Source organism: Corvus brachyrhynchos, unplaced genomic scaffold (genome assembly GCF_000691975.1).
Source record: "Corvus brachyrhynchos isolate BGI_N302 unplaced genomic scaffold, ASM69197v1 scaffold209, whole genome shotgun sequence".
Classification (NCBI taxonomy): domain Eukaryota; kingdom Metazoa; phylum Chordata; class Aves; order Passeriformes; family Corvidae; genus Corvus; species Corvus brachyrhynchos.
This window is the reverse complement of record NW_008246056.1, coordinates 719,518-746,266: the sequence shown is the minus strand read 5'-3', so window position 1 is coordinate 746,266 and position 26,749 is coordinate 719,518. Positions and strand designations below refer to the sequence as shown.

General features: G+C 38.0%; 1 protein-coding gene across 1 annotated transcript in view; it reads right to left on the bottom strand.

The window, feature by feature from the left end:
* Nucleotides 1-26,749, bottom strand: part of LOC103623385 (transcription intermediary factor 1-alpha) — a 59,101-nt gene that overhangs the window by 13,595 nt on the left and 18,757 nt on the right. The window contains 10 exon segments of the mRNA XM_017745745.1: nt 1,694-1,873; nt 3,810-3,974; nt 4,601-4,866; nt 6,112-6,229; nt 8,845-8,991; nt 9,664-9,778; nt 10,796-10,912; nt 12,192-12,324; nt 14,844-14,991; nt 22,939-23,096. Coding sequence (XP_017601234.1) covers nt 1,694-1,873; nt 3,810-3,974; nt 4,601-4,866; nt 6,112-6,229; nt 8,845-8,991; nt 9,664-9,778; nt 10,796-10,912; nt 12,192-12,324; nt 14,844-14,991; nt 22,939-23,096 — 1,547 coding nt within the window.

Sequence of the window (26,749 nt, the reverse complement as noted above, 5' to 3'; positions counted from 1 at the left end):
TTTTGAAAGTGAAGACCAAAATGCATTTCACCTAAGTTTAGCCATCCAAAAGTGAGATGGTTACTTTAAAACGCATCATCTTGCTTTCCCTAAAAAGAAAACAAAATAGCCAAATCCAGACAGTGCTTCATTTTAAGAGCAGATGATTCTGTAAGTGCCAATTTTTCTCCAGAGGCTACAGAGAAGGCTTAAATCAAACAGGGAGCTTTCACACACTGAAGTAAATGCTGAAGTTTATCTCCACACCTTCTTTGGACATGCTCACATTAAATACTCTAAAAAAGATAATACGCTGTACACAAACTACCCCTTAATCCACTGGTGTTTAACAGGACTGGAAGAAACTCAAAGGACACTCAATCCCATCTGTCCTACATACCTTCTGGACAGGAGCCATGCATATTGGCTCAAAATGGAAACAGCAAACCAACACTTGTTCTTTCCACCATGGCTCAGGCCAGAAAACTGAGCTTTATTCTAAGGGCTCCCAATGTAGCGTTCTAACTTTCTGTAAAAACTACACATTCCAGTTTGATAAGGAGGAATGACTTTCTGAAGTGTTCGGTTTCTTCCAATATATAAGATAATGTTTGACAAGAAAACACCTCACCTTGGTATCAGTTTTCTCAGTGGACACCTCATAAATCCCCTGGTATCAGACACACTGACCGCTGTAATTTCTACTCATGAGCCAGATGTATACAAAGTGGATGCAGCAGCTTTGGCAAGGTCAGCATATTTACAGTGATTTGGGCCATGTAGCTTAATAGCATAAACTCAATCATACGCAAGTAGAAGAGTTCATAATACTGTGTGCAAAAATAAATATGCTAGAATGTCTCAGACTCAGTAGTTTTATGACCATGTTGTGTGGTTCCCTCTTTAAGTCTGACAGATACTGGGATTGTGTAGTCTATGTACTCCATTTTAATAAAGAGAACACACAGTACATTGCTAAAAACAAAGCATAGATGGGAGATACAAGAATTAACAGCAAGCTGTGACCAGAAAACCATGACACTTCAGATTTCTACAAACCTTAGACCACAAAAAACAGGTTAGGCAGTAATGTGAAAAAATAAAGTCACCTGACTTAAAACTCAACAACTCCAACATGGACCTCTGGCAAACATGTACCATTCAGAAGAAACTATAAAAGTGAAGCTTAGAAGTTTAAGAAAAGATGATTTTACTATGCTCTATCATCAGCTCACAGGCATGTTAGAGCAGATATAAAGAAAAGAAGCACCAAAAGGAAAAGATATAAGGAATATATCCAGTATGCTGACCGTTAATACCTACCCAAGATAGCTCTTTTAATAAGTTAAAAATATATTTTAAAAATGTTAAAAATCTACCAGAAATGCCATCAGCAAAACACTGCTATCTATGGACACTGGTAAATGAAAGGTAAGCTAACACATTTTTGTTAGGATCATTATGAGGGCTGGGGAAAAATACGCAGCATCCAAAATAAGTCCAGTTACAATTACAACCTGTAATGTTATTTTTCTTAGTTGCCCTAACAGCTGTCTCCCAGAACAGTTCTGAGTATTTCCAGCAATGTGCAGGCAACTCTGCATTGTTTATTTCCTAGAACTGTCTCATTTTGACAAACAGAATTTCAGTCCAAAAGGTTTCTATTTCTCACAAACACTAAGACCTCAAAATATTGCTTCTATGTTACACTTACATCAGGGAGAGATGGTAGATTATAGGAACTCCCCACTGGGGAACTCAAATCTATCACAGGGGGACCGTAATTCTTTCCATCACACCCAGCAGCACTGGTGACTGTGGGGCTGGATGGAGTCGATGTTGTGCTGCTTGCAGTTGAAGGGGTGGTTGAAGTTTGTCCACTACTGATCTGCCACTAAAAAGAAGAGACAATAATCCACAATTCAGCATTATTTTCTTTGCAACAGGTCGCATCTACTGAATATACTGATAAAACCAGCAGCTCAGTTCAGGAAGCTGAATTCAAACATAAAATCCTGATTTACTGTGAAGTTATCTCATTTCAAAAACCAACCTCACAAGACAAGAGAAGATGACAAGTAGCTGAAAACTATGAATAGAAGAAATGAATGCAATTCAAAGCTATACCTCAGTGTTAAGTATCTATTAATATTTCATGCTGCATTGACAGTGTTGTGGAAGAAATGTAACAGTTTTTGTGAAATAAAAGCGCTACAGGTAACAGGCTGAATGCACAACTGCTCCAATGCTTTACTAAGTAAATGGCTACAGTGTCACCTGGATGCCATCAAGTCTTTGATGTTGTGCTTCCCTTAACAACAAAGTCATTAAGAATTTGAAATGACTGGATCTCCATCCACATATATATTTAACACCATGATATGAAGTGCACAGTCAAGTCAGACCAAATTTCTTTCTCATTTAGATGTATGCAGTTTTCAATGACTTTAATGGAATTTCATGGCAACTGCAGGCAAAATCTGACTCTGCTCAATTCCTTTTTAGTCAGTCCTTCTATTTACTGGCCTCTAGTTTCAGAAAGACATTACTGAATAATGAGGTATCTTGAAAGAAAGGCTTGTAGACAGGCCAGTCTTCTTTTCAGAGGCATGGAATACAAGTAACTTACTTTTTATTCTTACAAGTTCTCTTAGATACTGTACAGCTTTCTTCAATTTGTGGAAGATAAGAAAAATCTTATAGAATAAGAGCCTTCTAGGCCTCTGATCACTTCTGTTCACTCACAAAAAGAACTCTGGAAGATGTGCAGCTGGCATGAAGAAAAAATAAGTTGTGTAACCTCCTCATAAGCAGAGTGTTGACTGGTTAAGGAGACACGAGGACAGCAACACAGGTGTTGACATGCAGCCAACGTGTGTTTGTTTTGGTTAAGAAAAATGCTAACAGGTATAATTTTAGCTAGTGTATTTTTAGCACAGTATAAAGCCTGCATGGTGTATTTTTAGCATAGTATAAAAGCTTAGGCATACTCCTACAGTATATAAGGCCTTGTGTGATGGCAATAAACTCAGTTCTCTTCGGAACAAGAACCAAGAGGGTCCGTGTCTTTATTTCTCATTGCTACACAATTTTGTTGGAATTAGTTCTCTGATATCATAAGCACTGCAAACATAAATGGTAATGCACCACTTTTCAGGTCACAGATTTGTTTGATCCTTTCCTGCTTACCTCTAGTGACATGACTTTCTCTTTCCTTCCATGCACCTAACAATTCATGTGTTAATAATAGGCTTTTTAATAAAGATGATCCTTCCTAAACATTTAGAACACATATGATGTGTTTGTTTCTGCCCCAGCTCAGCTGCTGATTAGCTGGGCACTGATCAGTCTCACTCAGCAGAGGTCCCACAATTGTGGACTCTGCTTTCTCCCCTCACCTGTAAAAGTTCAGATTTGCCATACTCCGGGGAATCGTGGCAGCTCTAACTTTCTAGTCAAGGTTTTACCTGGTTCCTGGTGAAGCCACTATAATCTGTTTTGTCTACTCATGGACTGCAGTGTGCAGACCATGGCCACGCTAAGTTCTGCATTAGTGGTCAGAAACCACAGTAACAGCAAGTAAGACAATGAAACACCTACATGACACACACAGAGGCTCAGGTCCATAATGCTTCAGCTGCTTAGAACTGTCAAAATGAAAGCAGCTTGACAGTTACCTCATTAAGAAAACTATGGGTATCTTGTCATAGAGAAATAATGCAGCCTCTGTTTTAATTGAAAAGCACTCTAGAAGTATAATATAAAATATGACACAAAGCACATTTGATGTTTTACTTCTAAATGGAGAGTGAAAAGGGAAAGAACTCTACCTGTTTTATAGCTTGCTGCGCCAAGAATGCCATTTGCAATGGGTTGGGCTTTACTGCTGGCCTTGGTAGGTTCTGATTTTGGGGAAATCTCATCTGTTGTGTAGGAAGAGCTGAACCATTGGGCTTGGGGCTATGATTCTGGAAATGAATCAAGCGCGGAGGTGCCTGCATAAAAACCATAAAAACAGTTCTGCAAGTTAGCTGATATCTATTCAATATTCCACACATTTTTTACTAAATGGCTCTCTTAAAAAACTCCTCACAAATTATATGCAAACAAATACTATCACACCATTTATCAGAATGATCAAAAGCATAGACTTTCAATGTTAAAACCTAGTAGACAGTTTTGAATTATTTTAATATATGAAGAGATATCACAAGAGCCAGTGAGAGTGTTTCCATCTTGGAAAGATATATGGGAGAATCATTGGGTATTATGCAAAAGAGATGTAGAAAAAAAATTAATGACATTCACTTTTTCATCACTTGACAAAAATTCAAAAATGCTGCTCAGCACTATATATGGCTAGATAAAACAAGATTTTATTTTTTTAATGAATAAATATAGGCTGAGCATTACCATGCATTTTGCAAGGCAAGTTTAAAATGCCCATTCAATTCTCAGTAGAGAAAATGTTCTCTATCTACATAGCCACATGCTGAAGATGAAGCTATCTGAAATTATGTATCCAGACTTAAGTTCTTTCCTTTTTATCCTATCTTACTTTACTTTCTCCTTCAGTGCCATGAAAAAAAGAGACTCTTCTTTGTAAACAGTCCTAACTTACCTGATGAGAAGCAGGAGGTTGCTGCATGGCTCCTGGCATTCTTGGGTTTGGCAGAACTGCTGGTCCTGCTCTGCGTTGAGCTTGCTGTCTCTGAGCCATGACCTGCTGCTGCATGTGCTGGAGTCGGAGCTGCGCTAAGCTGATCTGTGTCGGGAACTTGGAGAGCTGGTTGGAAGGTAAGCTGCCTGGTGGCTGTAAGTTTGGTTCCATCACAGGGCTCTTGGGCATATGTGGTGGGGTTTCCTTATCTTCAATTACCAAAGAACCTATTTTAGCCAAAATAAATAAAATCAATACCAAAGTATGGTAGTTAGTAGAAATGCCATCACATGTCAGCAATATGCAGTCTGACTAGAACCCAAACCATTCCTGAAGTAACTTGTTTCTTTACTCAGACTTTATTTTTTCTTCACTGGTTCTTAAATCTAGCTTATCTAAAGAAAGTGAACACATTTGATCATAAACAAAATGGCCTAAAGGTTGTGATTTCTGAAACTATATACATAAACATGATATGGTTTTATCTATCACCTAAACTCTTACAAGAACCTCAGTGCTGGTCTATACAGGTGCCATCTCTATTATAGCACTTTTCAGAATGTAAGGGACCATATTTCAGAAGTTCATTAAATGAACACACACCAAAGAAAGAGCCCACCAAAATCAAGAAAAAGTGAGTCATGACAAACATCTCAGCTGAGCAGCAGTTCAGAGTTATCACCACACAACCTGACAGCTGGTTTCTGGAAACAAGTTTCACTTTCAATTCCTGTCTAAGAAAATTATTTATAAAGAAGAAACTCGGAGAATTTCCTTGCTACCATCCAATGTCCTCATGTCTGGGAAAAGGAGTTTGTTTGCCTTGAAGAACTGCTGTAACACTTTCTTTCTCTGACACTGTAGAGAATCATACACTTGCCCCTCTGTACACTGAGAGAGCACTTTCTGATGAAAGGCAGAAAAGGTCCCACACGTATCTCACAAAGCCTTCTGCACGTGACAGAAAAACAACACTGCCCACCAAGCTAACAGTGGAGAGAGAAAGGAAGCACAACAACAGTCAAAATCCTAAAAGAGCTCTAAAACCTTTTAAGTTCTCCTGCTAAGCTGTTGAGTTTCTAGGGCACTTATCATCGTGGCTGAAAGCTGTCCCATGGGAAAGGACCTGTGAGTGCTGGTTGACAGCAGGAACCCATTCTCAGGATAGGGTTATAAACTGTGTTCCTTGCTTCAGAAGCCAGAAGTTATATGTATTGACCAGAAAATTGAAAGCTGCTATTTTCACCATCACATACACAGTTCAAACAAGGTAAGTTTGTTAATATTTTCTCATAGTATTCATAAATAATACTTTTCCCCATGTTATGCACTTTAAATGTTTTTCACAGTTAGGGAAATACATTTAACAGAGTAAATCAAGAAATGAACAGTGCAGAGGCTATCATCGCAAAAAGAAAGCTGCTTTCAAAATAGGATCAAGACACCAAAGGGCTAATAAAAATTTATCATACCTAGATTGAAAATATTCTGAGCCCAGAAGCTAGGATCACAGTGGAACTGGATGGTATTGTTAGTCACTGGTGAAGGATCACACCTTGCTCGGAGAAGATACCGTAGTCGATATGTGATCTAGAACAGGAAAAAAAAACAAGGGGTTTTTTTTTATCTGGGGCCAGAGCCATGTATCTGAACAGCATAAAAATCCCAAAACCACACACACCCCCCAAACAAAGCAAGCAACCAAAAAAACCACCAAGCCCCCTGAACAAGCCCCTAGAGAACTGAGGTTAAAGACAGAGAAACTTGTCCAAGCTACAAATAAAGAGGTATTTTTAACATCTTCCCCTTATTCCTAAAGTACTTTTAAAAATAAGTTAGCTACAGCCTAAACAAAAATAACAATTCTTCCCAGTAGAAATACATATCTTTCCAAAAACTAGGCCATTATATTCAATGATTTTAACTGCTTGCAAGTGAAGTTCAGATTTACATAACCATTGATGTTTTTTACCCTACAAATCTATTTTATCCCATTCATTTTTCTGTCAAAGAAAAGTATGCCATACGTTTGGCAACAAGTATGGTCACAGGGAATTTTCTTTTGTACTAAATTTAAGTTTTCTTCAGACAGCCAAAGAACAGATTTTTATAAACTGTCTTTGAAAACTCAGATTCACAGATATTTTCAGATTCTTCCAATACCTTGGTTCCCAAGAACTGGACTGTGATTACACAAGGATATTCTACCAAATGCTCACAATTTATCTACTTCCTAGAAAGAAAATGTTGTCTTGCAGTTGTTTCCCTAGAAATGTCAGGAACTGATATACAGAAATATAACAGGCACTCATTTTAGAATCACACACAGCAGATCCTGAAAAAAAAACCTCTTGTTTTTCTTGAGTGATAGATTATTTCCTGGAAAAGATAAATATTTGGCAAAATCATCTTAACTGTTCAAAATAATACAAGGAATTTTTTTTTTTTTTTTTTTCCCAGAGGAATTTTATAAGAGCTTCCAGCGAACAAGTTTTTTCTTTCAATTTTAGGCAGGTCAGTTTAAGACCAGATACAAAAAACATTTAATGAGACTCAATATTTTTAAATGACCATGGAAAATTTTAAGTGCATTATTAATATTTTGGATATAGACTTCCTTAGGATTTCAGTGTATACTAACAGAATCAAGTATACGACACTACAGAAATTCTAGTCTTTTGTCCTGTTACCAGTACTGGTCACACACAGTTCCTGTCACAGTTTGTTCCATTATTTTCCTACTACTGTGCACACACACAGGCATTGTAGATAAACTCATGACTAGTTACCTCATGTTAGTTGTAATGAAAAGTACAGCCCCCAAGCTGTAATGATACCTTTAAATCTGACAGGCATTCCTTCCTCTCTCCTGGATATGCTGGAGCAGAAGTCTCACATGCTCCTCTACATATCACTGCTTGGAAATAGATTTTTCCAAATGCCCACAGATAGGTTAGCTACTCAACTCCCAAGCAGCACCAGCTTTCTAAAGCTCAATCTGTTCTTTTCAAAAGTACTTCTCATTTGCTGAGGGTTATGGGCTAGATGGTCCTTTTCTTCAGCTGCCTAGTGTTTACATGATTAAAAAGCCTGCAACTCAACTTGTTTTCTTACACAGCAGAGTCTTTGTGGCAACACCAAGCAATTATAAACAACATGACTCAGTCTGATGTCCTTTTTCTCGATTCAATTAAAAAAATATGACTGGCTGAGGCAGAATAAGGCAGACCCAATGAATTTAGCGACCTGAAGTTGATAAAAAACAAGCAATATTCTGGGATAGCCTGCAGTATCAATGGGTATCAAAAAAAGGAAAAGAACACCAGCAAAACCCAACAGCAAACCCAAACCCAAACGAACAAACCCCAACAAATATCCATGTAGGTTCTCAACTAATCAATGAGAAAATAAAGAAAAAAACTTTGTGAACCAGTTTATAGGAATTTGGGGGGAAAAAAGCATCTAGCATCTTTCCTCAGCATTGTTACAGATTTCTGCTATCAGGCAAGTACAGTCTAGTAACCTTTGGAAAAATCAAGGTAAGCTTTTGGTTTGCTTTTTTTTCTTTCAAATTTTCTAGGATTTCTGTTCATCATGAACAGTCAGTTTAGTGAGACAATGTGCACTCAGACCTTAAGGGCCATTATAGCAATGAAATACGTAGCTTTGTAACTTGTTTGTATGGACAAACAAAAGCCCTAGTTTAATTTTTATCAGTTTTGGAAGACTTTTAGTGGGAGATGAATCTGACAGAACAAAGACACACAATAATATTTACATTAAAATGCTAGATACCAGATACTATGATATACAAATACTGTTTTCAAATACTGTTTTTACTCAGATGCTGTAGCAAGTACTGAAAAGAAGCACACTGATGATGTAGCACACACAGCATTTTTTCCCAGTGTTTCACAGGTTCACAGTTTTCAACCCAGAGAAAAGGAGTTGTTCCTACTTCTGCAGATCTACAGAAGTTCTGTGGTATTGTAACAGGAAAGAACCATGACCAGAGAGCCAAATTAATAGAAACATTCTGTATTTATGTTAAAGAGAAAACCACGAAAAACTATATATAAATATTCCAATGAGTAGAAAATCATGAAAAATTCTACTACCCTAGAACACCTGACAAGCATGTGCATGCATATCTGAGTTAACTCTGGTCTCTAAGTGAATGGAGAGAGCTGTCTTCCTAACCTTACCAAGCGTTTGCTGTACAAGAGCGCGGTGCTGCTCCCACTGGAAACTGCCCATTTGGAAAAATTCATGACATGTTCCAGCTGTTTAGAGAGACCTGCCACTTCCTGTTGCTGCTGCAGAAGTTTCATCCGATGCTCTTTTGCCAGAGTCTGCAAGTAGAAAAGCAGTTCCAGTCAAAAGGTTCAATGGGCAGTTAAAAGGCATTAGCTTTCATATTGGTAACTCACAATGATCAAGTGGTTTCACTTAGCTCCTCTAAAAAGGACTCCTGCCCCCTGATGCAGCTATCAAAAGAAAAGTCAGTACACATTTACTCAAGATATCAGGACTTGCTGTGCTAATGACACATTTTATATATATTTATATATGTGTGTGTGTGCCTCTCGACACACACACACTTTTTAAAACACAACTGGAGATTCTATTTTTCCAGGTGTCCATTCTAGACAATTCTCTCCTATGATTTGCTACTGGATTGTTGAATTTATGAAAAATTCTCATAGAACACTTTTCATGCATGATACATAGAATTATAAATTGCAAAAGCATGGAGAAAGAAAGTGGGCTCAGAGACATCCCTGATCAACAAACCAGGGCACACAGATAACTACAAACAAAAGAGCAACCACCCCTCAAAAGCCAAACTTGTCTCCACCAGAAACCCCACTGGCTCAAGTAGCTGGTATAGGACATCTCTCCACTTAGGAATCATGGTAAGACATGCACAGGGCACTGAAGCTAGAAATTTACTTTAATGTGAATACATAGAAAAAAAATATTAAGACTGACATTTTTCTTTCTTATGATAGAAATTAAATTACCTCCAGCTGATGCAGCAGTGCTTTTCCCTTTTTATTTATTTCTACCATCAGTGTAAATATGGCAACTTTAATATCCTGTTCCACCTGCTTTTGATTCTGATTCACTTCAAGAATTCTGTAAGTAGACAGTATAGAAAATAATGTTCTTTAGCTCACAAACCCACCCTCTAAACAGTATTAAAAAAAAATCTGTTGCTTAGAGTACAATACTTCTTGGTCATATGCATCAATTAATACATGTATCATCAGATACTTATAGTCAGGAAAATTACAGGCAGAAATACAGACCAAGTAAGAGTGACCTATGATAAAATTAATTAACTAATGCCATAACTCGGTAAAATTGCTGACATCTGTCACTGATAAAAGTTAAATGCTAGTGGTAATTGAAATTGTCAATTTTCAGTTGTCCGGAACTTCTCTGGAATGGTTCCTGGAAATCAAAACTGCTTAAGTCTAATTTCCATCTATGGTAGAATGGCACTGATTTAGCCATGTCAACAACACTGCTCAAACTCATAACAGCAAAGCTTAATGTTATACTGGGGAAACCTCTACTGCTAAGATGAAGGAAGAGTTCAAGTCATACTCGGCATCCCCGACTGTGCTGAATCTCCCTGGGTACTGCTGCCCCTGAACTCTCCTGAAGGAGCAACCAGAGAGGCTCGCTGCAGACTGCATTTTACAGATTTATTTTTCTCCCAGGTTTGTAGTACCCAGTGAATAAAGCCCCAGGCATAAAAGTATTACATAAATCTTCAAACACATGTCACAAACATTATGAAAACATGAGTCATAACCTTTCACTTTCTAAGAGGGATCTACACTAAGAAAATTAATGTGCTGATGGTGGGGAAGCATTTAAGACTGTCTTTTACAGTCTTTATTGCGTAAGTTGTTTTGTTGCACCCAAGTAACATTAAGTCCACAGGCCGAGCAGAAGAGTTACCTAACACAACCAAGCACATTGAACAGGCAACAGTCACTACAGTGAACTGAAGATTTTAGAATTCCTCTTTCTGGAAGAATTAAAGGAGAGAGGTACAAAATACACTAATTTAAACATTTCAAGAAACTACAGTATATGTAAAGTTGCCTTCTGTCAGTTTTAACCTCAAAATCTGATACATACCTGTTTTGGATCTGTTTCCCTGTATATTTTATGTACTTAGTCTTCTCCATCAATTTGGTGATTAGTGTCTCAATGATAACTTTCTGGTTCTGAAAAGCTTCTTCTATAAACTGGTACCTGTAGTAAAAAGCAGTGAGGATTTACACTTGTAAAAAGTGTGATATACTTGCTAAAAAGCAGAGTGACTTACAAATAATACTTCTTTAATTGAAGAAAGGAGCTGCTCAAATCCAAAATTTAACTGTCATCATGGAAGCATATGCCAGCAAATGCTGATAGATTTTATTTATAGTATATTTAATTTTATAGTCTATTTCTGGTCATACTGGGGGAAGAATTTACAATTTTCATAGATACAAAAAGACATTGTATGACCATAGCCTAATTTTAGCAAAAGAAAAATTATTGTTTTGAGGTAGTCATCACTTTGAATGTGAAAATGCATGTGAGCTATTACTTCATGCAAGACAAGGATGCAGAAATAGAAGAAGAGATTGCTGAGTTGGCGGAAGTTGGCAACATTTTAAATCAAGGAACCAAAATCTTTAAAAATTTGAGGACAAAAAGAGGTGGCACATTATACAAGGGATATAAATCCTAAGAAAAGGAGAATATAAGAGAAAGACTGCAAGTCTGCAAGAGCAATGTTTAGGCTGTTCCAAGGAGCAACAGCAGCCAACACTTTCCCACCTACTGACGTTCACCTGCTCAGGCAAGCAAGTTCTTTGGGTGGTTGCATCAGGTACAGCAAGCATATAATATTTAACCAGAGTGCATCTGTCCCAAAACACTACTGAATGTGTCAACCAGCAAGATCTTTGCCTTGCACTCAGAAGTTGTATATAATTCTGCTTTTCAGCTTCAGCGGCCAGTAAGAGATGACCAAAGAACAGCAACACAAAGATTCTGGTGTCATAGTGTTGTCCAAGTACAGTATTAGCCAAACTGTAGGTTAACTCCTCCTTTGAAAGGGCTCTTCACAGAAAAAAAATCGCCATTTACTCCATTCTGAAACTGTTTGGTAATGCTGTTATATAATCATCTTGTTGAAGGACAAATGAGAAATTACATGTAAGTGTACAGTTGCATAACACAGCCCCTGTGTTTTCTACGGACTCTCTGAAGAGCTGCATAGCAACAATTCTAACCAAATAACTTGACTGTAAAGAAAGGTCTTGTGTTTAAGTCACCAGATTAACAACTGGAAGAATTAGGTTTTATTCTAAATGCAACACACACTCCTCAATCACATTCTTTGGGACACAACCTCAGTTTATTTGTGAGTTTTATGTTGCACTTTTCCACCTGACTGTATTCCATACAGCTAGAAGTACAATCTACTTCAAGCTACCTTCCTGTAAGTGAGATAGATAGAACATGTGCTTTGCTTTGGTACCTGTGCTCTTTGTGCTCTAGTAACTGACAGTCTCGGCAGGTCAGCTTGTCACAGGTCTCACAATACAACTTCAGCTGCTCCTTTTTGTGGTAAGGGCAGAACACTGGTCGCTGACTGGTCACACCAACTGCCTCTGTTGAATAAACGAAGATGTTAGTACAGGCTACTGAACTTGTTCAAGATTTGCATTCTCCTGTTTTTCCTTACGTGTGCAAGTGTGTATCAGGTCAATCACTGAGACTAAAACAGCCATAAGCTCAAACTGCAATGTCTCACTCTTGTTGCTCAAGCATGGAACTAGCACCCTCTTTAATGGAAAATGTCTAGAACCTATTTTAACGTAATTCCTTATGGCCTCACAAAACTATTTACAAAAGGAATAGCCAGTACTGTTGAGGCTGCAAAAGACATTGCACAACCAGCAAGTTCCTTTCTTAAATGGAGGTGAGGGGGTGGTTGACTTAATTCGTGCTCTGTCTTCTTTCTCAGCTGAATTGGTGAAAAGGGGTTTGAGGATATCAAGACACATGCATTCAAAAGTGCAGAACATCCAGGATGTAATAACCAGGAGATAGGAACTTCCCTTCAGGACCCCATTTTAGATGGGTGAGAGGTCTCACTTCAGTTTCTAGTGAGCAAATACCAAAGGGTGGAGGAAACACCACCAGATCATAGAAATGAAATCTGTTCCTTTAACAGTTTAACTGACAAAGCCTCATTTCCTAGGAGTTAAGTTTGACACTGATTTCATAAGGATTACATGGCCTGTAATGAAAACTGGCTTCACACTTGTCCTGGGTTGCAGTGTATTCTATTACCATCCTCAGGAGCTGTTGAAACCAGGTGGGGCAGTGTTTCCTTGCCTCCTCCCCCCAGACTATCTTGCTGTTAATTGCCCATCATTGTCCTGCCGCCTGACTCAGAGATAACTCCCTCCGGACTATCTTCTGTTAATGAGCCTAATCAACACTTGGCCTCATGACTCATTACCCCATTGTGAGATGCTCCACCCAGAGGGAGGAACCAAGCATCCCATCGTGGATATAATCTGGGACTCTGACCACCAGAGACAACCCTTCCCACTGGATTTCCAGAGGACAGGAGCTACACAGCCACCATTGGACTTTCTGAGGAAGAGCAGACTGTTTTACTACAGGATCACTGCTTCAGAGGACTGCAGCCACCATTCTACCAGACTGCCACCACCACCCTGCCTAACAGGGTGTCAGGTTGTACCTTGACTCTGTCAGTTTGACAGTGTTTTCTTTTACCTTTTTTTCCCCTTTTCTTTAATTTCCATTAAATTGTTATTCTGACTTGGTGCCTCCCACTGGTTTGTTTTCAAACTAGTACAACACTGCAGCCCATCCTTCACTGCAGATCAATAAGGACTCTTTTTCATTCCCCTTCATTTACTTATTTTCAAGAAATCTGGAAGAAGTTATTTTCAGATCTCTGTCCTTCAGTCAAAATTCTTTTCAACTCATCAACAAACTTCCTCCCAAAGAGGCCTGAATGCACTGAGACCATTCCTACCACCAAGTCATGTTTCTGCCTAAGAGTTCATCAGCCACTTTTACTCACTTTTGTCTTCTCTTGAAACTACACTTTACTCACTTTTGATTAAACATGTGTGAAAGTGGGATACAGAATACAGTGTATATCTTCAAAGTACCATGGTGGAAGATACCCTTTGAGCAACAGACTACCTCATAATACTAGATAGGGTGGAATGAAATATATATTATAATACATATATTTAAAATAATGTATAACAAAAATCAAATTTAAAAATTATACCTTTACAAGAAAAATCATGAAGTCCAATGAACATATTAGAACCAGTAAATGTTTGTCAGCATCCTATAATGTTTATTATTCTCCTACAATGACACTAAAAGACGTGACACAGTGGGGAAAAAACTGAAACAAAAGGGGTTCTCAATGAACAGGAATACAACCTTTTCTACCACAGAGTAGTCAAGATTTCTCAGAGAGGCTGTACTGTTCACCACATTCACCACTGTTGGTTCCCAAGGCCCAAATGGATAAAGCCCCAAGCAACTGGAGCTCAAAACTGAATGCTTGAAGCAGGAGGCTGGACTAGATGATGTCCTGAGGTCCCTTCCAGCCCAAATTATCCTAGATCCTACTGAGGAAAAATGCCCCAATTCATAATATACTTCCCTTACATTTTTAAGGTAAAACATTTCATCAAAAGATACTTTGCTAAAACAATGAATTTTGGCTGGCTTTTTATCAGAATGCTGAAAAAATTTAATCTATCAGTGCTCCTTTCCTGTTGTTCCTTACAACAATAAAGCTCATATTAACCATTTGTTAGACCTCTAGTAAAACTAAAGGAGCCAAATGCCTAAAGAAGTATTTTCTGCAGCTGATTTCTAAAGTCAAGAAAATAATTTGCAATTAATCCACCTGAAAGACAAAATCTATGTATATTTATTGGTTTAAAACATATTACATTAAAAAAAAAAATAAAGAAAAACAACCTTTACCACTACTCAACTTATCTGAGACAAAAAACTGACAGAAAACCAGCTTTCAGTTTACCACTTTTTAAAACAAGTGTGTTGGTCCAGTATAATTTTCCAGTGCAGACACAAATTCTTTGTGAAATTATAAATATGTTACCTGGAGATACTTCCTCTTTCTGCCTCACAGTATGATCCTTGGTGAATTTAACCCTCTGGTGAGCTCGGATGCAGGTCTTGCACAACCACTCTACACATTCCACACAAAACCCATGAGCTTCTGCATTGTCTTCACAGCTTGTGCAGACCTGACGAGGAAGAAAAGGTAGCTGTCAAAATAAGTTTGGAATATACACACAAGTTATTTTTCATACATCATCAGTGCACTTCCATCGTTTTCTGAGAACAGTGAAATGAGAACGGAAAACTGCCTGAGGTACAGGAACATTATAAATAACAGCATAGAAGTAATTGAACGTGACTTTTCAAAGAAACAGGTCATTTTGTCAGTGTTACCCTAAAATCTTTGCCTGACATGATGAAAGTCAGACCACTATTTTCTGCCATTCCCTGCACACTCAGAAGCCATACAATGTTTACTATATACAAGATGTATATTGTGAAATATTTACTAATGACAGAACACAACCAGCACTGCTCTGATTTTAGAAGCCTCCCTCAGTTCACACAGCAGCTCTAATTTTAGCTTCCTGTCACCTGCTTGGGTTTCAGGAAGCACACACAGTACTGAGCAGCAAGGCTCCTCTCAAGAATCTTAGCATCACCACTTAAAGACAGTATTCCAGTTAAGTTTGTCAAAAAAGTTACCCCAGAACAGATTTGCAACCAATGCATAAGAATTTTCAAACTGTGGCCTGTTAACCCCTGAGGCTCTATGGACTATACCCAACAGACCTAGGAAAAAAAAAAAATTAAGGAAAACAAACATGTCAGCAGACCAAAACCTCTCTGCACAGACTAAATACATACACAAGAAAAAACTGCTACAGTACCACAGTCTGAACAACTGGTTGAAAACTCTGAATGATGGACAACACCAGTTCACACGTTCATAATATTATTTCATTTTTTTTACCCCTCCTTTACAACGCCTCTGTAGTCCTACCTTCAATGGGGTTTTGGTAATAAAAAATAGTGAACATGCTTATGCAGATACTTGTTTAGGTAACTACCACCCATTTCTGGCAATGTTTAGCACTGCTGCAAACCAAAGCCTCAAGGCGTCTGAAGACTGCTGCATCCTACAGACCACAGTGACAGATTTCTGCTCACAGGAGCAACAGGAGAAAATTTTAGGTTTTAGTTTTGTTTTCAGTTTGATTAAAAAAACCCCAACCAAATGACTGTACCCACATATGGTAAATATAGATTAAGTTAAAGAGGAAGGAAATATTTATATCTTATGCAGATAAAAACTATATACATAGAACTATGTTCCAGTTTCCTCTTCAGGAAAGAGGAAAATTAGCACAAAACTTGCCTTAGGCCAGATAGCAAGTTACTGACAGAACTGGAATTTGAACATGAGTTCCAGATTCCCAATGCTGTGCTTATTCTTCTGGATCATATTACCTCTCAAAGCAAGTCTCTTTTGAGAAATGAAATTACAACACAAGGGCTGTCAACCCCTCCTGTTGTCACTTGAGTTTGAAGCAGTTTCTTTTCATTAAAGGTGACCTGCAAAGGAGAAAAAATTGGGCTTGTGCCCCTTTTTCTGTTTCTTTTCAAAAATGAGGCCTGAAAGTTTTCTTCTTCAAAATAATCTCAAAAATTTAACTTCTCCTTGGTTTTTCTTGTAATTCCCCTTCTTCTCTTAACAATAAAAATTCTTATTCCTATCCAGACCAGTAGACTAGGGAAAAACACCAAAGTCAGGACACTATTACAAAAAAGTCTAGGAAATGGAAATAACGCAATTAAAGGGAGTGAACTGTAATCAGGAAATTGAAGATTTTTACTTTCTGTCCTGATTTCAGCTGGGATAGAGTGGGGGTTTTCCTTAGTAGCTGGCACAGTGCTGTGGTTTTGGATTTAGTACGAAAATAATGTTGATAGCAACAACCAACACATCAGTGTGTTAACCATTGCTTATACAAAGTCAAGGACTTTCAGCTTCCCATGCTTTCTGCCAGTCAGGACATGCACAAGGAGGGAGTGTGGCCAGGACAGCTGACCTGAACTTGCCAAGGGGATATTCCATAGCACAGAATATCATGCTCAGCATATAAACTGTGGGGAGTTGGGTGGGAGGGACCAATCTCTGTTCAGGGACAGGCTGGGCATCGGTCAGCGGGTGACGAGCAAATTTATTGGGCATCACTTGTTTGTCTTGGGCTTTATTCCTCTCTCTCTCTCTTGTTACTACTATTATTACAATTATTTAATATTACTTTATTTCATTTATTAAACTGTTCTTAGTCCAACTCACTGTTTTACCTTTTTTCCCCCCTGATTCTCCCATCCATCCCACTAAAGACGGCATGGGGAAGGAAGGAGGAAGTAAACCGAAAGGGGGAAGTAAAGTAAGGGCTGCATGGTGCTTGGTTACCAGCTGGGGTTAAAGCATAACACTTGCTATTAACCCTTAAATTCAATGACATTTTGAAAAACAACAAAAATTTTTTTTAAGTATTCCTTATTCTTGGGGGAAAAATCCTGTCCCTCCTTTCTCTTTCGCCTGTTGCTCCTCCTTTGCTGTGCCAATGCAACCCTCTGCAAGACTGATGCAAACCAGGACTGATTACACCATTGTAGCCCAAGGCTCAGTTACATCAGCAAGGCTGACTGGAGAGTGAACTGAATAGGCAGGACAAGAAAGTTTTCAAATCAGTCTTGTTGCCAGAAAGGTGTGATTGTGCTGTGCCCCCAGATACCCACACATATTTTTAAAAGTCAGAGTGGAGATTAACATACTGGATGTTTGGTTTCCTAGTGTAAAAAAACACCAGCAGCAAAAACAAAATAAGCAGAGAAATAAAAAGAACAAAAAAGTCTTTCAGGCATTCTTTAAGTCAAAGAAGCAAAACAAAGACCAAAAAAAAAAAAAAAAAAGGCAGGAACGAAATTAAAACCAAAAACAAACAAACAAAACCCCAACAACAGCCTTTCCAGATCACCTTTAGCAAAATTAGGTAGATGAACATGCCAGGGCATTTAGGTAAGTTCAAAGAACTTTTTAAGCTATTAATTCTCCTTAGATTCCAGGAGCTTTCATCTATTTTCTTTTTTCAATATGCTTTAGTTGGGTTTTCTTCAACTGCTTTGACCTGCTACACATGGAATGAAATTAAAATTGTGATTCAATAACCAATAATCAGGTGCTGCGAAATGAATCAAAACTCCTCCTTTGTAGCACCAAAAATATATATCCCAACTTTATACTCTCCAAATCCACCAAGTGGACGTGAGACAGATTTCTAAAGCTTTTCGTAGACATCATAACTCAAGCTGTCAAAACAGCAATGCCTTCTAGGTAGCACTAGATTTGCTCCTATCCTCTTCTGATTTGAAATATGCATTTTCAGATATAGGTTGGATTTTGCTAGAACTCCTAGTTATTAGAGTAAGCCATACAGCTAAAGTTCATGGAAGTATAATTACTGTAAATATTTGTTATGAACTTACAAAACCTAAAACTCATTTCACTCTTATTTTTGTGACTCACACAAGCAGTATTTCAGTGATTTCAAAGAAAACTCTCCCTAGTTAACCTACAAGCCCTTTATTCTGGTCAGACAGACATTTATTTTTAATTGAGTTTTCCTTGTAATTACATTTAATTCAGTTATGAGTTTTAGTATTTGTAACCCTGGGAAGTGTTCATTCAGCCTTCAGTCAAATTTAATGAAAACAGAAATTACTCAGCATGTTGCAGGTAAGTACTATTTTAAGTAAATACACAAGCTTTCACGACAGAAAAAACACATTTACTTGCAAGAGTTGAGGTAATAGACCTGTCTTCTCAGCTACTGTACTAAGTAATCACTCTTCCAATTAAATACACTTGGAGTATTGAAGAGATTAAATAATCAAGCAAAGGTTTCAAAGGAAGAGAGCAAAGTAGACCAGATGAATATTCAGTGAACTCCAAACTCCACCAATGTAAATGAGATACAATGCTTTCCCCTACTGGATCCAAACCTCACTAATGCTAAGAGTTATGTAACTATCTCTTGGCACATACAAAATCACCAAAGACAGCAACTGCATGCAATTCTAAATATGAACCATGTACTGATAGCTCAAAATGCATGCAGTCTGATCAACATCTTCTTACCACACCATCTCACCCCCACATCTCTTCAAAGCATACAAAACCATATTGTGACTCTTCCTGAGCCTATTACCCACCACCATAAACCACTGACTTTCAAAGATGTTTTGGCTACAGGTACAGCTTTTATAAGCTGTTCAAGCATAAGAGTTCTTTTTTTTGAAAAACACACAGTGGCTCCTCTGGCACCATACAAACCTAGAGAAACTTACTGTTCTAAATCCTCCTCATTAATCACCTCATTATGGCACTCAGACTTGCTTTCCTAGTATCTGGATCTAGTATCAGATCTAAGCTCATACCTTGTTTTGTTACTACATTCCCAAAATCTCACATAAAGCCCAGCTGTTCTTCATTCCTACTACAATATTTTAAACTCTCAGGTCAGTAACTGGTAAAGATACAAGAAGTTACTCTCGCCATCAAAAATATTTTTACACACATTGTCTTTTGGACACAGAAGCTACGAGAATGAGGACCTGGACTAAAATGCAGGAGAGGCTCAGTATGCTGCACCAACACCCATGTTATCACTATGGTCTTCTCTCTTGCATCAATCTCACACTTCTCACTTTTATTTTCATGGCTTTGCACATGCCATGTTCTTCTGTTAAAGTCCCTAGATTTCCCTCACTTGTCCACCCTTTAGTCTTATTCAAATCTAGCACTTGCTTCAGCTACATCTCTTAGGTCTGAAGCTCCTTTCTGTTCACTCTTACGCATGAAATATAATTAGTTTTTATTTTCAAACTTGTCTTTAAAAGCCGATAATTTTGCCAAATCTTTAAATAAATCACAATGTGAAAAAAATTACAAAGCATCTGCTCTTTCAAAGTATTTATGTCCTAGCTGCCCACAACCTACAATGATTACCTTCAGGAAGATCTCAACAGCATTTCCTGTGAGTTTCTTTTCTTTTGCAAAGTTTTCTATGCTAATAGCCAGCACAAAACCTTTAATGCTACACAGGAAAGCTCTTGTGGAACATGTAATAGGGAGTTCTCTACCTTCTTCAGGTTCACTTCTTGTGCTCCTGAAGTTTGCAGTAGTAATTGCTAGAAAGCACAGCTATGCCAGTAGCGTACTGAACTGCCCAAATCAGGCTCAGGTAAGGCAAACATGATTTTATATAGATGGATAGGACTTTCATGGGTTCCGGTTATTTCTTCTCTTCCCACAATGCCAGGCTCCCTGGTACATTATTCAGTCCTACAGTTTTAGTTCAGTATGCTAAAAATTGCTTTAGCATTAGTGCGATTTTGAATCTGAAACAATCGAACATTTAATTTGCAAGAGGTCTCTTGCAGTCTCTCTTGGATGGAAATAAGGCAGTCCCTCGTGACAACACACATACAGGCTAGTCATAGATACAGACCAGTGGTTCTATGCCACAACATTACTTGCACAAAACCCATGCCTTGCCTCCAATTCTAATTTCTTAAGCATTCAAATAAAGCTGCAAAACTATTGAAGACAAACTAACCATTGCAGTAGAAAAATCCTATCAAATAGCCACAGTTTTGGACAGAATTTGGATGACCTCTGATGCAATAATTCCTGCAAGTGTCAGTAACTTTTCTACTTTAATTTCTCTGATCTGTTGCCTATGTAGCTAATGGCAAATTTTCTTTCTTTTCTCTTTGCTCCTTCAAAGACAAAACAAGACAGGCTGATTAGAAGGCTGTATCATCCTTAGACCTCATAATATTTCCCCCTGGACAGTACACTAATCTGTTTAACTATTATTGATTTAACTTTGCTGTAAACAGAGAACTTTACAGAACAGTGTAGCTTTTGTCTTATGTGGAGGTACAAAGGAATGTACAAAAAACTTCATCATCATACTAAAATAAATCTTCAAATGAAGAGAACTGCACATCATTCATTTCCAAGAGGTAAGGTACACACTCACTTACCAGGCATCTAACAAAACATCTAGCTCCATTTTTTTGCAAAAAAGTCAGCAAAAAAGCACGTGACTGTCCTATTCTGCTGGTTCAGCAAAGTCTGCTGGTCTGCCTTCAACTGCTACAGAAAGTGTGCTGAACTCAGCCAGGGAACTTAGCTGAAGAACAGACTTGCTTTCTAAGTGCAAACCTGCTGGTTTGTGTAAGGGAGAGGGAGACACAAATATGGAATGGAAGAGAAAGACTGAAGTCTAGAAGGGACCTTAAGGAAACACAAATGCTTTCAAGAACCTCCCAGATATCTGCTCACACCACTCAATGGATTAAATTCTCCACTTAACTTTCACAGGAAGCAAAAAAAATATTGCAAGGGGAAAGGGGGGGGTGAGCAGAGACTTTAAAAAAAATTGTTACTACTCCCAAGAAAAAAAAAATCCATTTCTGTCACCACTCCCCAAAGTGGTATCTTAGAGGACTTGTTATGTAACTAAGCAGAGGCTATGGTACAGCCCCACCCCATCAAAAAAAAACCCTTTTAGGACTGCTTCTGCATAACATCATTTGTTGTCTTGCTTCTCTTCCTAATTTTAAAGACACTATAAAAGTTATGATCAAATTTTCAACAGGTACTACTCAATTTGTCAATCTTACTGGTACAGTATTGAGAGACTATGTAAATCTCACAACCATCTGCAAAACTCATATTATCCTGCAATTCCCAGGGGACAAACAAAAAAAACAACATTTCCCCTTGCCAAATCCAAAAAAAGCAGTCCTACATTGCAAGAACACAGCTTGTACTTCCAGGGACTCACAACTCAATTTCAGTTTCTGGTAAGGTCTACCATTTCTCAGAAATCCAGTTTCAAAATTCCTTAAAATCTGAACAGTTTAATGGTTTGCAAGACATTAAGTTCTCTTCCTCAGAGATGATGACACCACTTATGCCTTCAATAGTCAGCAAGTTGGTATCACAAACCAGACAGGGTCCTGTCATCTGCTCCTGAGAGGTGTGCCCATTCACACATGAAAGCACAAATTCCAGCTAAGCCTTGAAACGAGCAGAACACACAATAAAGGACCTCTAAGACACTGGCCCTGAAGCAAACAGCTCAAGAGCCAATGATACAGTCCCCCCTAAAATGGGAAGTGAAAAAGCGGAATTTTCAAAATAAAAGGAGACCACCATCCACATATTAGGGCATGAGTTGGAATGCAAGCCACATTGATATACCAACCTTACTGTACCATCCTTATGAAGAATGCAGCAACATACAAAGAGGCTGAATTATTTACAGTACGTTTCTGGAGTTTAATAAAAAGTTTATAAGTAAAGAGATACATGAGATACTCTCTTACTAGCTAAAAATGAAGACATGCAATATTTTGCAAACAGAGATTGCTAAATTGTCCTACACAGATGTGGTTATTCATTTGGTATTGCTTCCACACTAGCTAGTACTTGCCTCCTGAAAAAAACATGAGAAAAAACTACCCCAGATTATTATTATTATTCCAGATAAGGAGCTTTTATGATAGCTATTACTCGACTGCAAAAAGAAGAAAAGGCAGTCTATGTAAGAAAACAGACAAGAAACCCCTATAAGATACCATCTTCCCCAATTAGCATTTTGAGCCTCTCCCTTGGCAACAGGACTCCGGCTATTTAGTGCCATGTTCTGTCAGTAATCTGATAAAGTCCATTTAGATCTCCTGATGTAATGTTATTCAAGTCTCTGCTCCAAAGAGTGCTTCAAGCACCCTGTCCAAAATACAGAAATTCCCATTCTAATGCCTATTCCTTACTTTTATCTTTTGCTATTAAGATGCAAGTTTATATCAACAATTAAAGATAGTTTAGGGTAAGAGAACCACCTTCTTCACATGCATTTTCACACATTTTAACTGATTTTCTAGAGTAGCTACCCCATGTGATGTCTAAGTACTTGAAGTTCTGTCTGCATATAAACAGCAAAAAGGCCACACAGCAAGAAGCCAAGGATATGCACGTGCATCCAAAAGGTGTTAACTTGATTACATGTTAATGCACTTACCTGATTTGATTTCTCTACTGTGCTACTGGGAACCTCTGTGGTATCCTTCACAAAAAAGTTATCTATGATGTGTCTCTCTGCACATTCCTGACCACAAATTGGACAGCGGATAACACCGACTGGGGGGAAAAAAAAATATCTGATTATGCTTGTACAAACTAAGATATATTAAACAACTTCAAAGAGAGCTTGCAAGCATAAATACTTTTGAAAGGATGTTTTAATATTTCCGGTCAATAAGGTGTAAGCAAAAGAAAGCAAATTCTCTTTTATCACTGAAGTAACATTTACCTGTTCTTCCCTGATGACATATTCTATCAGCCAAGGTCAAACACTTTGTTTCAATGCCATAAAGAATTTGCCTTAATTTAATAAAAAATTAATCCTTTTACACTAAAGGGAATGTATTCCCATTGACAATTTGTTGTTATAGAATGGATTAAAGCCAACACTCATTAGCATGGAATATTAATTAGCGACACCGGGTGGTATTACATACACACACATACATACATGCCAGCAGTGTGACATGACTGACCTTCATCCGTGTCATACAAGAAACAGAAACGTAGTACATTCAGAATTAATGAGGTGAGTTGTAGAAAGGAAGAATGGACCTGTATTAATATCATGACTACCCTCACATTAAGCAAGGAAAAGCAAGAAGAAATTAGGAATAAATAAGCAAGGTTCTCTCCCTCCTCTCCTCTGCAAGACACAATGGGGTACACAATTCTAAGACAGCAACATACTTAGGTTCCAGGCTGAAGAAAGAGCTGTGAACTAGTAACACAGAGGGTTAAACAGTTAGTTCTCTCAACAGAATGAAAAGGACAAAGTAAAGTTCAAAACTTGGAGTTGAGCTGTGAGTAGACTAGCTTGAAATGGAAAAGATCTATATAAACATTTTAGAGAAGACATCTTTTCTAGCTGCAGAAAATACAAATATCTTATTAGCACTGAGGCTTGTTTTTAATATCCAAGAAATATCTCTAAAATGCTAGGCACTGACATCTTGCTTGAAGAAAATTACCATAGTCATTACAACCAGAAAAGGAAGGAATTGAAACTAAGTTAGGTTGAAATAATCACTTATGACATGGAAATCACAGGCAAAAAGCCTACAGTAGAACCGTCATGCAAGTCCACACTGAGATAGATTCTAGACCTTCAGCTGCTATTTGAGAGGAGACATAGATTTAGGGCCTTAAAAAAGATCAGAGGCACTGTTTAACCCAATGAATTCAACACCAGTATATAACTCACCACTTGCATATTTAACTGAACCAGTGTGGGCTTAAACCTGTTCCTGTTTCATTTTCACAATAAAATGCAGAAGCACAGAAACTAGTTAATATTTCACTTTCTGCAGAAGAACTTAATTCCTTACTCTAAGTGGTTTATACAAGATTTAGGTAACTTTTTCATATGATTCTTTCAACAGATGCTCAAGATTTAACTGGCAACTCAGTAAAAGCGTGCTCTAATAAAAATCCACCCGTTTTACTAAAGCAATTCTTCATTCTGGAAAATCAGCAGGCAGTTTTTCACTTGCTATCAAAGCATTTCACTTTGATCTGAACAGCTATGATGTTAAGCCTGATTTTACTCTAAGTGCCACTTTACCAGTCTGCATTTCAATACACATTTGTGCAGCTTCCTTTCATATACAAATTCCCTATTTTGGCTACAATTTTTATAATATTTTTTTATACCATCATCTGCAAGGATAATTGAGAAATCCAGTTCTGGTAAGTCAAGTAGTTAGTAGAACTGCAAGTACTGAATTTCTCCTTTAATTAAGCAAATCAATTTACCCCAGTCAAGAGTGAACACATCTCCTAATACTCAAGCTACACACTTGCCAAAAAAGACTATTTTTTACATTTTTCAACAGCACCAATTACAAACCACCCTCACTCTGTTCCCTCACTACTCATTCTTGACTCTGACAAAGCACAGTGCTCTGGGTTGATACTGAAATCAGCTAGGGAGGAAACTTTCTATCACAATTTGAAGTATTAAAAAGGAAGCATTCTTTATTGCAGTGCAGTGGACACCCAGAGGATATTTCCTCTAATCTGATGTGTCACAAAACTTTACAACAAGATATTTATTCCATCATGATCATTTATATTGATTACAATGTACTTCCTGCCTAATAAACATCACTTTTCATAGAACTAATTTGCATGCATCCACTTCTTACTAGAAGTCCTTTTATTGTCCTAGAGGGTTGTCTGAAGGGGTCTTAGGTGGTTATACTCACTGAGTGCCCCCAATGTTAGAGATGACCTTTCCCTGAATTTCTCTCAAGGCATGCACTGTTGCCTCTTGTTACATAACTGCCACAAACCCCCCTATATTCCTCATTATCTGTTTATCCACTGGTTCCAGCGACATTGAGCATCCTGTGTGTCGTATACATTCTTTTATCTACTTCTTTAAAACACACTGTTCCCTTATTTGGGCAAGTAAGGCATCATTGTGTTCTGTTCCTTTTATCAAGCTCAATACAGGTATCTGAGTCGGTCTTTGCACGTGTTTGGAAGATGGGTATAGACACAGAACAAGACTGGCAAACCAATTCAGACACAGATGTATTTTTCCTGCTCTCTCAAGCTTCACTTTCATCCCCTGTTCTGCTTCACTGACCAAATGCACTACTTGACTACACTGAAGCAACATGAGAAGCAGCACAAGGATGGGGACAACACCACGACTGAAGATTAAACCTGGAACCACTGAACCAGATCAGCAGCATTAACCAGGGTTTCTAAGTCAGCTTGAATTGAGAACATGGACGACAAGGAAGGGGAGGTAGAAATTAGGAAATGTACTAACATAAACCAAATGCTTCATGTGCCTTTTCACCACGAGAATATTGCCAACTACCTGCTCAAGAAATCACTTAGAATTTCTAGTGTGAGATGGAAGAAGGAAAAAAAAGGAAAACTGCCGACTGTCAAAATCTTCATGAATTTTCTTTTCTAGAATTCCTTATGCTGTCTAGCTTTATGTCAGGGGTTTCTTCTGCCACGGTGTGAGGGTAAACTTGCATTTGTTATAATCCTGAAGTGATGAGTCTACACAAATCAGTTTTAACCCAGGTTTAGTCAACCTTAGGATGGTGAATTTAAGCAAAAGATCTCAAGTATCAGGGTTTATACTCCTCAAAGTAATTCTATAAGATTCTTATTTCTTTTTAATGGAGCAAGCACAGGGGGCTGAAAACATATTACTTAAATTGGGAGGTGTTTCATAATCATCATCATGATAATTGTGAGAATAGTAAGTGAGCAGATCGCACATTTTTATCTGCTCTTTTGTTCCAGGTGTAAGGAGTTAAAGAACACAGTTGCCGGTCCCAAACATTGTTACACCCACATGATTTACCAAAATATCGATCTAGTATAAAACTCTCTAACAGTTTAGAGTTAGAAAGTGCATGTTTTATTTGGGGCCAGGCACTGCGTGGGATAGCTCCCTAAGATGCAAGGCCCCGATCCGAGCAAAACCAAAGCTTTTTATTTACAAAAATTATGAATATCCAAAATACAAATACATATTCATAACATTAACACCTCCCATTCTCCGCTTTGTATGGAAATGAGCTTAAATGTCATTAAGCATGTGCAGTGTGTGTCCTGAATTGAGTTACTGGTCTTGAATTGGGTCACTGGTCCTAAAAAAGGATGAAGTAACTCATCTTCCTCCTTTTGACCTTTTTGCCTTTCTGAGCTTTAACAATCCTAATTACTTTAGTGACCTCTAAGTTTCCTCTTGTGTGACTTTTGAAGGCATTCCCACC